The sequence below is a fragment of the Balaenoptera ricei genome, chromosome 11 (genome assembly GCF_028023285.1).
Source record: "Balaenoptera ricei isolate mBalRic1 chromosome 11, mBalRic1.hap2, whole genome shotgun sequence".
NCBI lineage: Eukaryota > Metazoa > Chordata > Mammalia > Artiodactyla > Balaenopteridae > Balaenoptera > Balaenoptera ricei.
Genome location: NC_082649.1, coordinates 56,355,712 through 56,368,721, shown reverse-complemented (window position 1 = coordinate 56,368,721; position 13,010 = coordinate 56,355,712). Strand labels below are relative to the sequence as shown.

Sequence of the window (13,010 nt, the reverse complement as noted above, 5' to 3'; positions counted from 1 at the left end):
CCCATGAGGAGAATTTAGACTATTTTAATTAAAGTAAAAAGAGCAAAGCAAAACAAGGCCCAACAAAAATAATGCTATCTTAATCAATTTTTCCTCCTCTGGGCTCAGATAAATCATTTTACTTGTCTTGACTGCTCTCAGCCTCTGATAAAATAAGGAAAATTTTTTAGCAGCAAGACCATTTTTATAAAAATGAATATGATGCCTGAAAGGCAAACAAAAATAAATATGATGTCAAGTTTCCCATTTTGTCACAGAAGGGTTTTGTTGGAATTTGAATTTTTAGAGCTTAATAGTCTTGCTATAAGGAGCAAAAATAGTTATAAGGATATGCAGCAATGTATTAATAATATTAACTCAAATTCACCATCATCTCAGATTTATTTCTGGACAATTTTTCCAGGAGTGAGAAATCTCCACCAAAGGCCATAAAAGTATGTCTCCAAAGCTCAATGCACCTTATTCACTATTTCTGAAGCTTCATAAGAGCCAAGATTTGTGTTTTTATAGGCAAGTGCATTTTGGGGAGGTAAGAGTCTCCAATAAGGAAGGATCCTGATGGGATACTTGGGACTATATTTGGTTCAGTTTTATCAAGAGAGAGCCTTTGAGGAATATCAGCACGACTGTGCTTACATTTTAAGTTTTAATCTAAATTCTTTTGAATTCCTTTCCATTTGCAGTTTTCAGAGGGTCTGGAAAAAAACAAACGTAATACTTTGTGACAAACTGTTCAACTAATATAGAATGTCTCAGAAACAGAGGATGAAGCCAGAAGACTTTTTCCTTCTTGAACTGTTTTTTGCTCCCCCAAAACACTATTTAATGCCAAATTAATACTCATGCACACAAAGGTAGATCCCGTTCATGCAGTGATCCATAATGACAGGGGGTATACCTGGTCCTGAAGACTTTCCCCTCCTGGTCTGGCTGAGGATTCTTCACAGACAGCAAGGCTGCGAGTCAGTTTACCTTTCCCTGCTCCTGACTGGGAAGGGAAAAGAAACGAGAAGGAAAGGAAAATAAAGAAAAAAACCCCAGGAAATATCCTCAGGCTGTCGAATCATCTCCACCTTCTCTGGACATTCCCAAATCAGATTTTTAAAAGCAAGCTTCAAATCCACTGCTCAGTGCTGTCTACAATGGCTCCAAGCATCACACCCCTGTGTTGATGGGGATGCAGTGTCTACACTGGCTTAAAGCATCGGACCGCTGTGCTGATGGAGATGCAGGTGGAGGAGAATGTGGAAGGATGAATTTAACGAACATGCCTAGCAAACTGTGCCCATCACACTGGAAACATACAAAGAATGAATTGCTGCCTTTTCATGAAAGTACAAGGAGAAAAAGACAACACAAATTAATTTCTACTAAAACTGGGTTTGGAAGTGATTTGACTGAGAAGATGTTTTAAAAGTTGAAGATTGTGTCCTAAACACCAGAACCTGTTTACTTCAAGGCAGAAACTAATTAGACAGACTAAAACATTTCCCCCAAACTTGATTTAAAATGAAAAGAAAACAAGCAGCTATTTGTTTGTAAAGCACTGTCAAGTCTGCCAGGATCAAACATATACACTGCAGCTATGTGAACCCTAAATGCTCTAATTAAAAAGCCTATAGAGGGACTTCCCTGGCAGTCCAGTGGTTAAGACTTCGCCTTCCAATGTAGGGAGTGCAGGTTCGTTCCCTGGTCAGGGAGCTAAGATCCCACATACCTTGTGGCCAAAAAACCAAAAGATAAAACAGAATTCAATAAAGACTTTAAAAATGGTCCACATCAAAAAAAAAAAAAAAAAAACCCACATAGAGCAGGAAAGAAAGAGAGGCATCAACACGACCCCATTAAATGCAGGCAGCACCGGTGCAGCCAAGATCCACATACAGCCATGTGAATCGTTGGCAAATCCTCTAACCCTGATGTTAATCCACATGCAACCATGATATCAGGTCAATGTAGAATTCCAGAACCCTACCTTGGATTTTCTTCTCTCTTGGTTCTGAGCCGCCAGTTGCCTCTGTATGTTAGAAACAAAATAAAACAAACAAACAAACAAACAGTTCACCAACAACCAGGAGAGGGGAGGGGGGAGAAGGAGAGAAAAAGATGTTACCAGAGTTGAAAAATCAAGAACAACAGCAACAAGGTATTATAACCATCGGGGAGGACTGCCCCAGCTCTTGCTCCGCCAAACTTTTGACCATTTAGCTTTTCTCGTTCCCTCCTTACAGCAGCTCCTGGGGAGGGGAAAAGCCGGCCTTGAAGGCTTTTGGCCATTATGCTGTTATCAGCCTCTGCTCCCTTTTTATATAAAAAGAGTTAACACTTTTGTAGTTTGGTTTAAAGAAAATCGATACAGGTTATTTGCAAGTACAGTTTGTTTTCCTTCTACCAAATCTCCTTCTCTCATAAATCATGAGAGTATTTAATCATATCACTTTTTCAGTACCGTCAATCACTCCCAAACTTCCCCCTACCCCTTCTAGAGCATTCTTTCTCTCTCTCTCTCTGGCTGGGAATTCTAGGCTTTTCTGCTAATAAGAATCGAAGCTTAGCCTGCCCAGGAAGGTCAACAGAGCTCATGTCTTTGATTTTTCTTAGTCTACCATGAGCTGTATTCCGCGGACTACAAACCCATTTTTATAACTCAGCTAGTGTAAAGCTGCCTCAGGAGAAGTCCTCCACAAACTCCTTGAGGTGATCTGGAAATTAATACGGAGAAGCTGTGGGCAAATTCAGTCATTAAATATGTTCTTTGGATTTTTTTTTTCATTTCAAAGGGCATTTTGACCAGAATGCACTGTTTGGTCAGAAAAAAAAAGACTAATAATTGGGAAAGGAGAAGATTCGTTTTATGGATTTTCTATTTATTTTACTAGTCAAACTCTTTACAAGCAAAAAAACCCCAAACCTTCAGAATATCTTCAAAATGAAAGAAAGGGATGCACACAGTGGTATGAGAAATGGGATTTCTCCAGGCTCACCTGTAATTCCAGTTTTTCCTCCTCGTCCAGACTTTCAGATTTAACCACGCCATTCTCTGGAGTGGCCGTCTCCTGCTCAGGCCCGCCTTCCTCCACTATGGTCTGATTCAGGTCTCCTGGCTCAGACATTCTCCCAGATGCAAATTAAAATAACAAGATTTGACACCCTACAAGGTTAAGACATCAGAAAGTAATGTCAGCACAGGGTGAAGTCTTGACCATTATTCTTGAGATATTTGATTTCTCCCTTTGTACTCAAATTCAAATAAGCAACTCCAGCCTCCCTGACAATTTTATACAAAAGGAGAATAAAACAAGATCAAATCAAGTACCCAAGACAAACACAAGAGGCAGATTCAGTTGCCCTGTCCACGCCCCTCCAAACACATACACATGCTCTCGTGAATACACCTTGCCGTCAAGGTGGATCAATACATCTTAAAATGAGACAGGAAAGTCCCACACGTCTCCCGGTCCCTATGCTCCTCTACAAAGTAGAAGCAAAAGAAGAAGAGAGTATCTCCCCAACTCTTCCTCCACTTCTGAGTCGGGAGGCGGTACTGGGTTCTGCAGCATCTCTAAGATGACTCATAAATCATTTGCAAATTTCAACCACAGACGTACCTTCCTGGGTATAAGGGATTCAGTACACTCTACAAGGGGCAGAAGTCAATGTAAGAGGTAATAATTAAGTATACATATAGGATCTAAATTTGGCAATAAACCTTTCAGGAACGATAGTTTCAGGCTTCAAAGTGACAGTGACATTATTAGAAGCAGAAGCCCTCCCCAAGCCCTGTCGGTGGCTGATGCTGCAGAGATCCTGCAGAAGGAAGCTATCACAACTGAACTCCGATGCTCCAGGCTCACAAGAGACGGCTATACAGACACTGGAAATGGCTTTTCAAAGTGTAAGACTGTTATTAGTATTTTTTTCTCCCTTCTTCCATAAAGCCCTGACACTTCCCCTTCTGATGTGCCGTCAAAGGGGGCTCCTGAATAATTTATCATTTACTTCCTCCTCAATTTTTTTTTTAAGAAATACAAGAAAGAAGGAGAGAAAAGAAGGAAGGAGGAAAAGAAAGAAGAAAAGAGAGGAAGGAAGGAGAAAGAAAAATAGAGAAAGACCCTGTAGCCTAGAAAGTCAGTTTTTTCACAAAAATTCCCAAGTAATGACTGCCCTGTTCCTAGTCATTACAATGGTAACTATTACTGGACAAATCAGTGTCTTGATATGTTTCTCTGGGAGTGTTTATCATTTACTAGTTCAGTAACTTTATTTCCAATTGGACATAGGAAGCACGAGAGAAATCTAAAACGCAGTAATTTCTGTTGCAAATTTGCTAAGACCTACCATGACAGGACAAGCTCACTTGGCAAAGGATTGTGGGAATGGAAAAGGTAGTTTTCCTCAAGGATGGTACTTGGAGTCTGTGAGGGCCTGGTGAGCAAGGCTCTTAGGTTTGGGGAGGTTTGAGGATATCCATTCAGTGTATCTGACAGATCTCTCGTATTCCAGTGACACCGGGGATGTGTGTAGTTAACCAAACAAAAAGTTCTGTTTCCCAGTAGCAAATAGTTTGTTTCTCAATGTACTGAGTGGGGGGAGGAGATGGGACTTCTGTTACCCTAACTTTTTTTCCAGAGGGTTTCAATAAAAAACAGATTGTGGCCAGCTTTAAAAAAAAAAAAAGAACAAATTGAGCTCTAATTTTACAAACACTAAGTCAGTTGAATCCCTGATACAGATCCTGTCTGTTTTGGTTGCCTTTCATGAACTGTTTTATGCAAACAGGCATATTTATAGAATGAGAAGAATATACAGATGAGATGACAGCCATCTGATGACAGCCCTTTACCTTTTGCGCAGAATTTCTGCTGTCGGTCTTGGCGACTTACGAGCGGCTTCTGTCCTTCTACGCCGGGAAAATCCACACGAGGGATCAGAGACAGCGGGAGTCCCATGTCCCCATTAACAGTTCAAAACGCCCATCTCCATGCGATTCCCTTACACAGCCTGACACATCATCCACCTGAAAAAAGACGAAAAGTCAATAGTCACAATTAACCATGGTAAGGGTGAGGGACGAAATAAGACTGGGTTTCTAACACTATGACCGGCCTCCAGCAAATCACGTTCACAGCTTGATCCACTCCACCTGTCCCGAGCTGCCTGCTTCTTCTCTAATGAAGGCTACAGCCGGCTGTTCAAGTCAGAGCGGCACCCACGCAACGAGCTAAAATTAACAATTGCATTATGCACCGAAGATTACTCACTTCAATTTTAACCTTTTTTAGTGAAATCTCGCACTTTATATTAAAAAAAAAAAAAAAAACAAGCTTGTGTGTTTGCCTCCATGACAATCCAGATCACCTATGAGCAAAAGTCTTGCCTCCTTTTTTAACCAAAGCTTTTGTCTTAATTATAGATCAATATAATCTCCTTGAGTGCTGTTCCTGTGACTCTTTTCTTCTGAAAGTTATCCTAAGAAGGCATACTGAAAGATTTTTTACTTAATGAGGCATTAGCTATAAAAGTGAAAAAAACAAAGAAAGAAAAAAGAAAACTTTCACAGTGGTATTGTTGAGAGAGCTCTTTCCTCTCCACTGACAGTTTGAGAAGAAGAATTCCGAATATTCTCTTCGCTCTGTGAGCATCATTTACCCGCCACCTACCGGCCCCTCCCCATCAGGACTGCCACCATCAGCTGGGCATTCTGTTTGACAGCAAAGCAACACTGTCAGAGGGATTCAACAGATTTGCAAACTTTGAGCCTGTTGAAAGCAATCCCTGCTGTAACGTGCACTTTCTTTTTCTCACAACTCCTGCAGGAGCAGCGGCAAATACAGCTTGAATGCAAACAGAGAGACGGATTCCTAATAATGTTTGCCAAAACCAAGCTGTATCTCTCTCCCTTTGCTGCAACTCTACCCTGGCGCACATCTGCTAAATCCAACAGCCTGCGCACGTGTTCCACCGTATACCCGACTTTGAAAACACTAAATGCATCTCAGTTATTTACTCTGAAGTTTAGAAACTCTCTCTGCCTCCCCCTCGCTGCCCCCTCCCAAGTTGACATGAGCACAGCTGGCTCCTTATCGGATTTTACTGCAGCTTTATTAACAGCCTATTGGGTTACGACACCATTTGCTGTGTAAGAGGAAAACAACTGTTGAAAATTCAATCGCTTATACAGTCAATAATTTCTAGCTTTATTTATGTCTTATTAAAATGGATACTTCGGCTGTAAAAAGTTTCTTTTGTCGTTAAAAATTATATAACCGTTGCGAAGGAAACATGAATTTAGGGACCAAATGCATTGCTCATCAACAGTAATTTTAATTTCTCAATTTTTATCAGTTTCACATAATGAACACTTGATACTAAATAGAAGTCAACATGCCTTAAAATTAGGATCTATTTAAGTAACCAGCTCAATATCTAACATGTCTTAGAATAGGCACCCGTGATGGATGGATTTACCAAATGCTTTTTGGATTCTGTTTTCCTTTTCCCAAAGAAAATGAAGTTATCAACGATCACTGCAGCCTTCCTGTCTCCTTTCTCTGATGCTCCTATTTGTACAGCGGTGGTTAATCCAGCAGGTGAAATGGCCATGCAGTTTTCAAATCTAAGCCTTAGATGCCTTATTCCAGCCCCAGTAGGTGGATGCAAGATATAATTCTTTCCACGAAGAAAGAACAAACTGATATTCACGTAACCATCTCAAAGCGTGAACAGCCTGGATATATGTGCATGCGTAATTACCAGGACACGTTTGGAAATAGCACTGTGCTCTAAAGCCAGTGAGGTATTATTCTTGCATCCCTGAATCATAAAGTCATCATCCACCAAGATAAAAGAGAATATGGGCATATGGGAACGAGCAGGGAGGAACATATGGATCACAAATATTTTTGTAACTGATTAAAACTGTTCTCTTTGCTAAGAAAGCAGTGCCAGGAAATCAACCCTAGTCCAGCTTTCTGTTCCCCAAACTAACCCGACTCTTCCACTGCTATTTAATCTTCATTTGTCCCAATTTCTCCCATTTTTCACAAAGAAGCAAAACCATGTCTAACAAATATGTTTTATCCAACATTTGGTTAATAGATATCCTGGCCAAGTGTCAATTGTTATGGTCGGAGGTGGGGAGGGAGAAAAAGGAGACTCTATACAAATGCACAAAATAAAAGTCACTGCAGTTCTTTCAGTGGAAATAATATTTTAACCACAGTTTAGGGGGTGATATTGAGGAAAGGCAGGCAATAAGTAAGCTATAGGAAATTGATCAACGGTGTTGTCAGCTATTTACAGTGAGGAAAATGAGTAAAATAATGACCATTTTAGATTATGTTGTTTCTTATTTTTTTGGCTGACTTTAGAGTTGCATACGGTAGCAACTGGGTTTGTGGGGATGAGAAAGAGAGGGCAAGAGGAGAGAAGCACCGTGCAAAAGACCAAATATTCTGTCTTTCATCATCACCAACAAAATAGGCATGTCCTAATTGTGTGCGCACATGCGTGTGTGGGTGTGTTACATATATTAATCACTGGGCTGTCATGTGGAGAAAGAAAGCTTGGGGTTTGATTCAAATTCCAGCAGTGATTTAGTTCTCAGAGGATATCTAAAATGGGACATTAAATTCTATTAGCAAGTTGGGAGGGCCACTTTATTAGTCACTTTTGTCACAATCCTTCTACTCAAAATTAGCAGAGGATGACTAATCTTATCTTCAATCAGTATAGGTACTTTATGATGAGACAACACAATCAAGATTTACTCATTTGAACAATTGAAATGTTTTTCCCTTATGCACCGTTTCTTCTTTTTTTAGCTAGTCACAGTTCTGCAAATGTAAGCCACTAGCAAACTGTGATATTAGTGATCTGTCAGTTTGCTGCATAAGGTATTTAAATGCTGCAACCCCTTATCAACCAGACACACCCCAGTCTCAAAACAGTTATTCTGTTAAAGTTAAAAGAGTTAGTTTGAACGTGTAAGATTAAGTTTAAAGACTTAAAAAACAAAAAAAAGAGAGAAGAAAAGTAATTGGAGGGCTTCCCTAGTGGCTCTGCAACAAGAGAGGCCACCAGAATGAGGAGCCTGCGCACTGCAATGAAGAGTAGCCCCAGCTTGACACAACTAGAGAAAGCCTGCACGCAGCAACAAAGACCCAAAATGCAGCCAGAAAGGAAGGAAGGAAGGAAGGAAGGAAGGAAGGAAGAAAGAAAGAAAGAAAGAAAGAAAGAAAGAAAGAAAGAAAGAAGGAAGGAAAGAAAGAAAGAAAGAAAGAAGGAAAGAAAGAAAGAAAGAAAGAAAAGAGAAGTAATTGGAATGTAATCCTTTCAGAAATGAGAGCAACCATGGCATCATGGCATGAATAGAACATATGGACTAATACCTTCAGCAAGCTTGAAAATTTCCCCAGGTAACAGAAAAACATCAATAAGAGAATTTCACATAAGTTTACTTTCCAAAGAAAAATGTCTCCTTCAATACATGTATAAGAAATACCCAACCAGGAGTTCTACCCTTTCATTAAACTCTTTTTGGTCAACTCAATGCACAGGCATTCTGTAAAATTCTTGAACCACCATGCAAATGCCAAAGTGATCAGACAACTGTTTTGGAGGAAGAACCTAGGAGGATATTTAAGAAAAGGAATTTTCATACTAGGGGTTTAAAGGTAGAAGTATTTTACATGAATATTCTTATTTCAACTTTGATAGCTAGGCAGTTTATAAACATACAGTAACTCATATGTAGAATATCACTTTTTCTTCCTTATTATTATAGCAAATTGGACACAAACATAACCTACATCAACATTTAGCAGACTTCAGTAATGGGAAAAACTGATGTCAAAGCTTTGGACATAAGAACAGCCCCACAATAATCACAAGTGTCTTTAAAAATAAGAGAGGTCTGATCTCGGTAAAAACATCTGAAGGAAAAAGGCCAATATTTCAATTCTTCACTTTTATAACAACTGTTTACGGAATCTCTACCACCTGCAAGGATGCTCTAACACAATCTTAAAAAAATCCTCTTTTTTTTCAAAAAAATAAAATAAGATAAAAGTTAAATACTTCTAATGGATCCACATGAAAAATTTTAAAGATGGGTTAAACAATTTTATCTTCATCATCCTTTTCTTGATTATTCATGAACTGGAAAATAAAGATGACTTCTGCTTTTATAATTCTTAAATGTTTTCTCAGTGTATTTCAAAGAAAGACATAAACTTGGGAGAAGTAAATAATGTACTGGGTCCCATAATAAATATTTGGATATCCCCATAGAGTAAACTAATTGAAGAAAGTAATAAAGTGAAATGTAGCAGGGACGGACAAAAGATCTTACATTTGGGTTCTAAAAAATAGTTGCATAATTTGCAATTTTTAGTTTAGACAAGAGAAGACTTAGGGAGGACAAAATAGCTATTTTCTAATGCTATTTTAAAACATATTCAGAGAACAAGGAATTGGCCTTACTTGGTGTTGCTTCAAAAGTTAGCACTAGGAAAAAAAAACAAGAACCTACCTTTCTAAACATAGAACTACCATATGACCCAGTAATTCAACTCCAAAATATACATCCAAGAAAATGGAAAGCAGGGACTAGAAGAGATATTTGTACACCAATGTTCATGGCAGCATTATTCACAATGGCCAAAAGGTATCCATCAGCAGATGAATGAATAAACAAAATGTGGTATATCCATACAATGGAATATTATTCAGCCTTAAAAAGGAATGGAATTCTGATACATGTTACAACATGTATGGACTTTAAAAATATTATTCTTAAAAAAAAATATTATTCTTAGTAAAATAAGTCAGACAGAGAAGAACAAAGATGGTATGATTCTGCTTTTATGAAGTACCTAGAACAGACAAATTTATAGAGACAGAAAGTAGAAGGGAGGCTACCAGGAGCCAGAGGTAAGGAAGAAAGGAGTTGTTGTTTAATTGGTTTTTGTTGGGGATGATTAAAAAGTTGTGGGTAGGGCTTCCCTGGTGGCGCAGTGGTTGAGAATCTGCCTGCCAACGTAGGGGACAAGGGTTCGAGCCCTGGTCTGGGAAGATCCCACATGCCGTGGAGCAACTAGGCCCGTGAGCCACAACTACTGAGCCTGCGCGTCTGGAGCCTGTGCTCCGCAACAAGACAGGCCGCAATAGTGAGAGGCCCACGCACCGCGATGAAGAGTGGCCCCCACTTGCCGCAACTAGAGAAAGCCCTCGCACAGAAACAAAGACCCAACACAGCCAAAAATAAATAAATAAATAAATAAATAAATAAATAAATAAATAAATAAATAAAAGAGTAAGGGTCATTGACTTTAGTATATGTGCTGCCGAAGCGAGCACAGGGTCATTGACTTTAAAAAAAAAAAAACAGTTGTGGGTACAGATGTGATGGTTACACAGTTTAATGCCACTTAATTGTACACTTCGGAATGGCTAAAATGATAAATATTATATTATGTATATTTTGTCACAATAAAAGAAACTAAAAAATTTTTTCTTCTTGAATATGATAAAAATGAAAAATAGACAAATCAATATACATACAAACAGATCAAAGGCAGAAAATGATAGTACAAGAGAGGAACTGGCCTACTTTACAAAACTGCTTCTGGTGTATTGATAATACATACACAGAAAGACAAGTGTGGTGGATGTAACCTGCCTTGGTTTGTACTGATTCAAATAGGTACCCAATAAAGGGGACCATCCTCCTCCTCCTCCTCCTCATCATCTTAGCAATCCCATCTTTGGCAAGATAAGCTCTGCTATTTAACCATCCAATGTGGACACTGCAAGAATAAAAGGTTAGGATGCAGTGATGTGCAGAGAATTTTCTGCTGCACCTCTACAAGAATCAGTGCATGTTTGGCCAATGTGTCCTTATCCACAAAAGGTAACAACAGAAACCACTTCTAACTGCACAAGACAACTCTGGGCGCATCTTAGTGCAATACAAACATCAGCCGTCAATCATCTTAATGAGAGAGCTGCAGGAAATGGAGCAGCTGATCAGCAGCTTTGTCACATCACTGACTCAGTATTTTGCATATTTTTTTATTGCAGATAAGGAGAGTTTTCTGACCACAATTAATGCCACAGAGAACAGGGCCAGTGGCCCCGTTGCCATGTTAGAAAACAATCCGAGGGCTTCCCTGGTGGCGCAGTGGTTGAGAATCTGCCTGCCAATGCAGGGGACACGGGTTCGAGCCCTGGTCTGGGAAGATCCCACATGCCGCGGACCGGCTGGGCCTGTAAGCCACAACTACTGAGCCTGCGTGTCTGGAGCCTGTGCTCTGCAACAAGAGAGGCCGCGACAGTGAGAGGCCCGCACACCGCGATGAAGAGTGGCCCCCGCTCGCCGCAACTAGAGAAAGCCCTCGCACAGAAACGAAGACCCAACACAGCCAAAAATAAATAATAAATTAAAAAACAAAAACAAAAAACAATCAGAGACTGAGAAAACACTGAGGCTTGTCTGGGTTTGACTGGGTGACCCCTGGGACCAGTCCCAGGATTTTAAAATAGGCTCAACTTTCATAAGCCATGCAGGCTAATCACCACCTTATGTTTCCTGCCTCAATCTGTTAAGAGTCTAGGTATGATTTATCCATACACAGGGAAGCATCACCAACCTCCAGCCATGTGCAAACTTAAAAAAAAAAAAAAAAAGTACCCAGAGAACCACAGCCCTGCAAAGAACCTTGAAATCAGCTAGTCTAGCTGATATTAAATCCAGTGACTTGCAGAAGATCCACAAACAGACAGCGGCAGAGCTGGGTCAAAAACATTGTCATTTTAACTGGGGATCAGAGCTCTTTTTAAAACTCTGTGTTCCTCTAGTGACCTGGGGCTCTATTAGAAATATAGACGAGGCTTATGTAATCTGTGCAATTAGTTCCCGGGATATTGCGAGAGACACCCACACATTGTTTTTCCCTAGACCACTATTGCCCTTCCTGTCGCATGAGCCAGCAAATACTGCCCAGAAACTTCATGAACAGTTTGTCTGACAATGGTATGTGTGTCTCTTTCCCGATTTTATCCCTAATATTTTATGGACACATGTGGGTTTCTAGACATTGTGCTTTGTCTTTTTCTTTGAAACTCCTGAAAGCCCATAAGCCATAGTCATCAGAATGACTTCAAGGTACCTGCTAGTTATCTGCCCAGTTTTCTCCTTCACTTCTAGAACTCGTGGTACCTGTCTTTCCAGAAGTCATACAGAAAATCACATGCCTGCAAGATTCCCAGATAAAGTGTGCCCAGGGTTTTCAGAAAGCATTATACTTTTTTTTTTTTAAATGTGGAACAATGAATTTGAATTTACTGGTGCCAGAACACATGTAACATTTAGAAATGAGTGTCTCCCTAATGTTTAAGCAAAGAGCCAGAATCTCCGACTTGGGAAGTTGCTTTTTTATTCCAAGTGTAACTAAAACAAATTTTCCGGGAACGTAAATAACACTGCTGGGATCTTGTTGCTGATGATACCATATAACTTTGTTCAAACAAAAATGTTTCTAAATAGTTAGATCTTCCAGGAATCTCACCAAGTCACACACTTATCCTAAGTATTTCCCTTGGTATCACTGTACCATGATTTCCTGGGACAAACAACACTATTTCAGGGAAGGGATGGGGGATGATCAATTGAAATGATACTTTTGCTTGAGCATTATTAATCTCACAGATGTCAGAACTTCTGTATTCTCCACTCAGTTCAATTCAGTTCAATGCAATATTTTAAGATGTCCTCTTTCGGAGGATCTGGATGCCAAGAATATAATCCATTATTTATGTTCAGTTATGTATACTGGAGACACCTTGTAATGGAGCAAGGATTTATCACAAATGCATATTTTCAACTCTGGCTTAAAGAATTCAAAACTATAAAAATTCATCATGAAGAGAAAAGGCACTTCAAAAAAAGGGTGGGGAGAAATACTAATTTTATTCAGCGTATCTGATGTGAACTCTTTTGTCCTTTATTC

General features: G+C 39.6%; 1 protein-coding gene across 16 annotated transcripts in view; it reads right to left on the bottom strand.

Moving 5' to 3' along the window:
• Positions 1-13,010, bottom strand: part of ARPP21 (cAMP regulated phosphoprotein 21) — a 156,607-nt gene that overhangs the window by 106,898 nt on the left and 36,699 nt on the right. For all 16 annotated transcript variants that reach the window (XM_059939115.1, XM_059939123.1, XM_059939121.1 and 13 more), the window contains exons 2-5: positions 4,844-5,017; positions 2,985-3,151; positions 1,976-2,017; positions 899-988 (exon numbers count right to left, since the gene is read on the bottom strand). In XM_059939115.1, coding sequence (XP_059795098.1) covers positions 899-988; positions 1,976-2,017; positions 2,985-3,113 — 261 coding nt within the window. In that variant the 5' untranslated portion in view covers positions 3,114-3,151; positions 4,844-5,017. The remainder of the gene's footprint in view (positions 1-898; positions 989-1,975; positions 2,018-2,984; positions 3,152-4,843; positions 5,018-13,010) is intronic.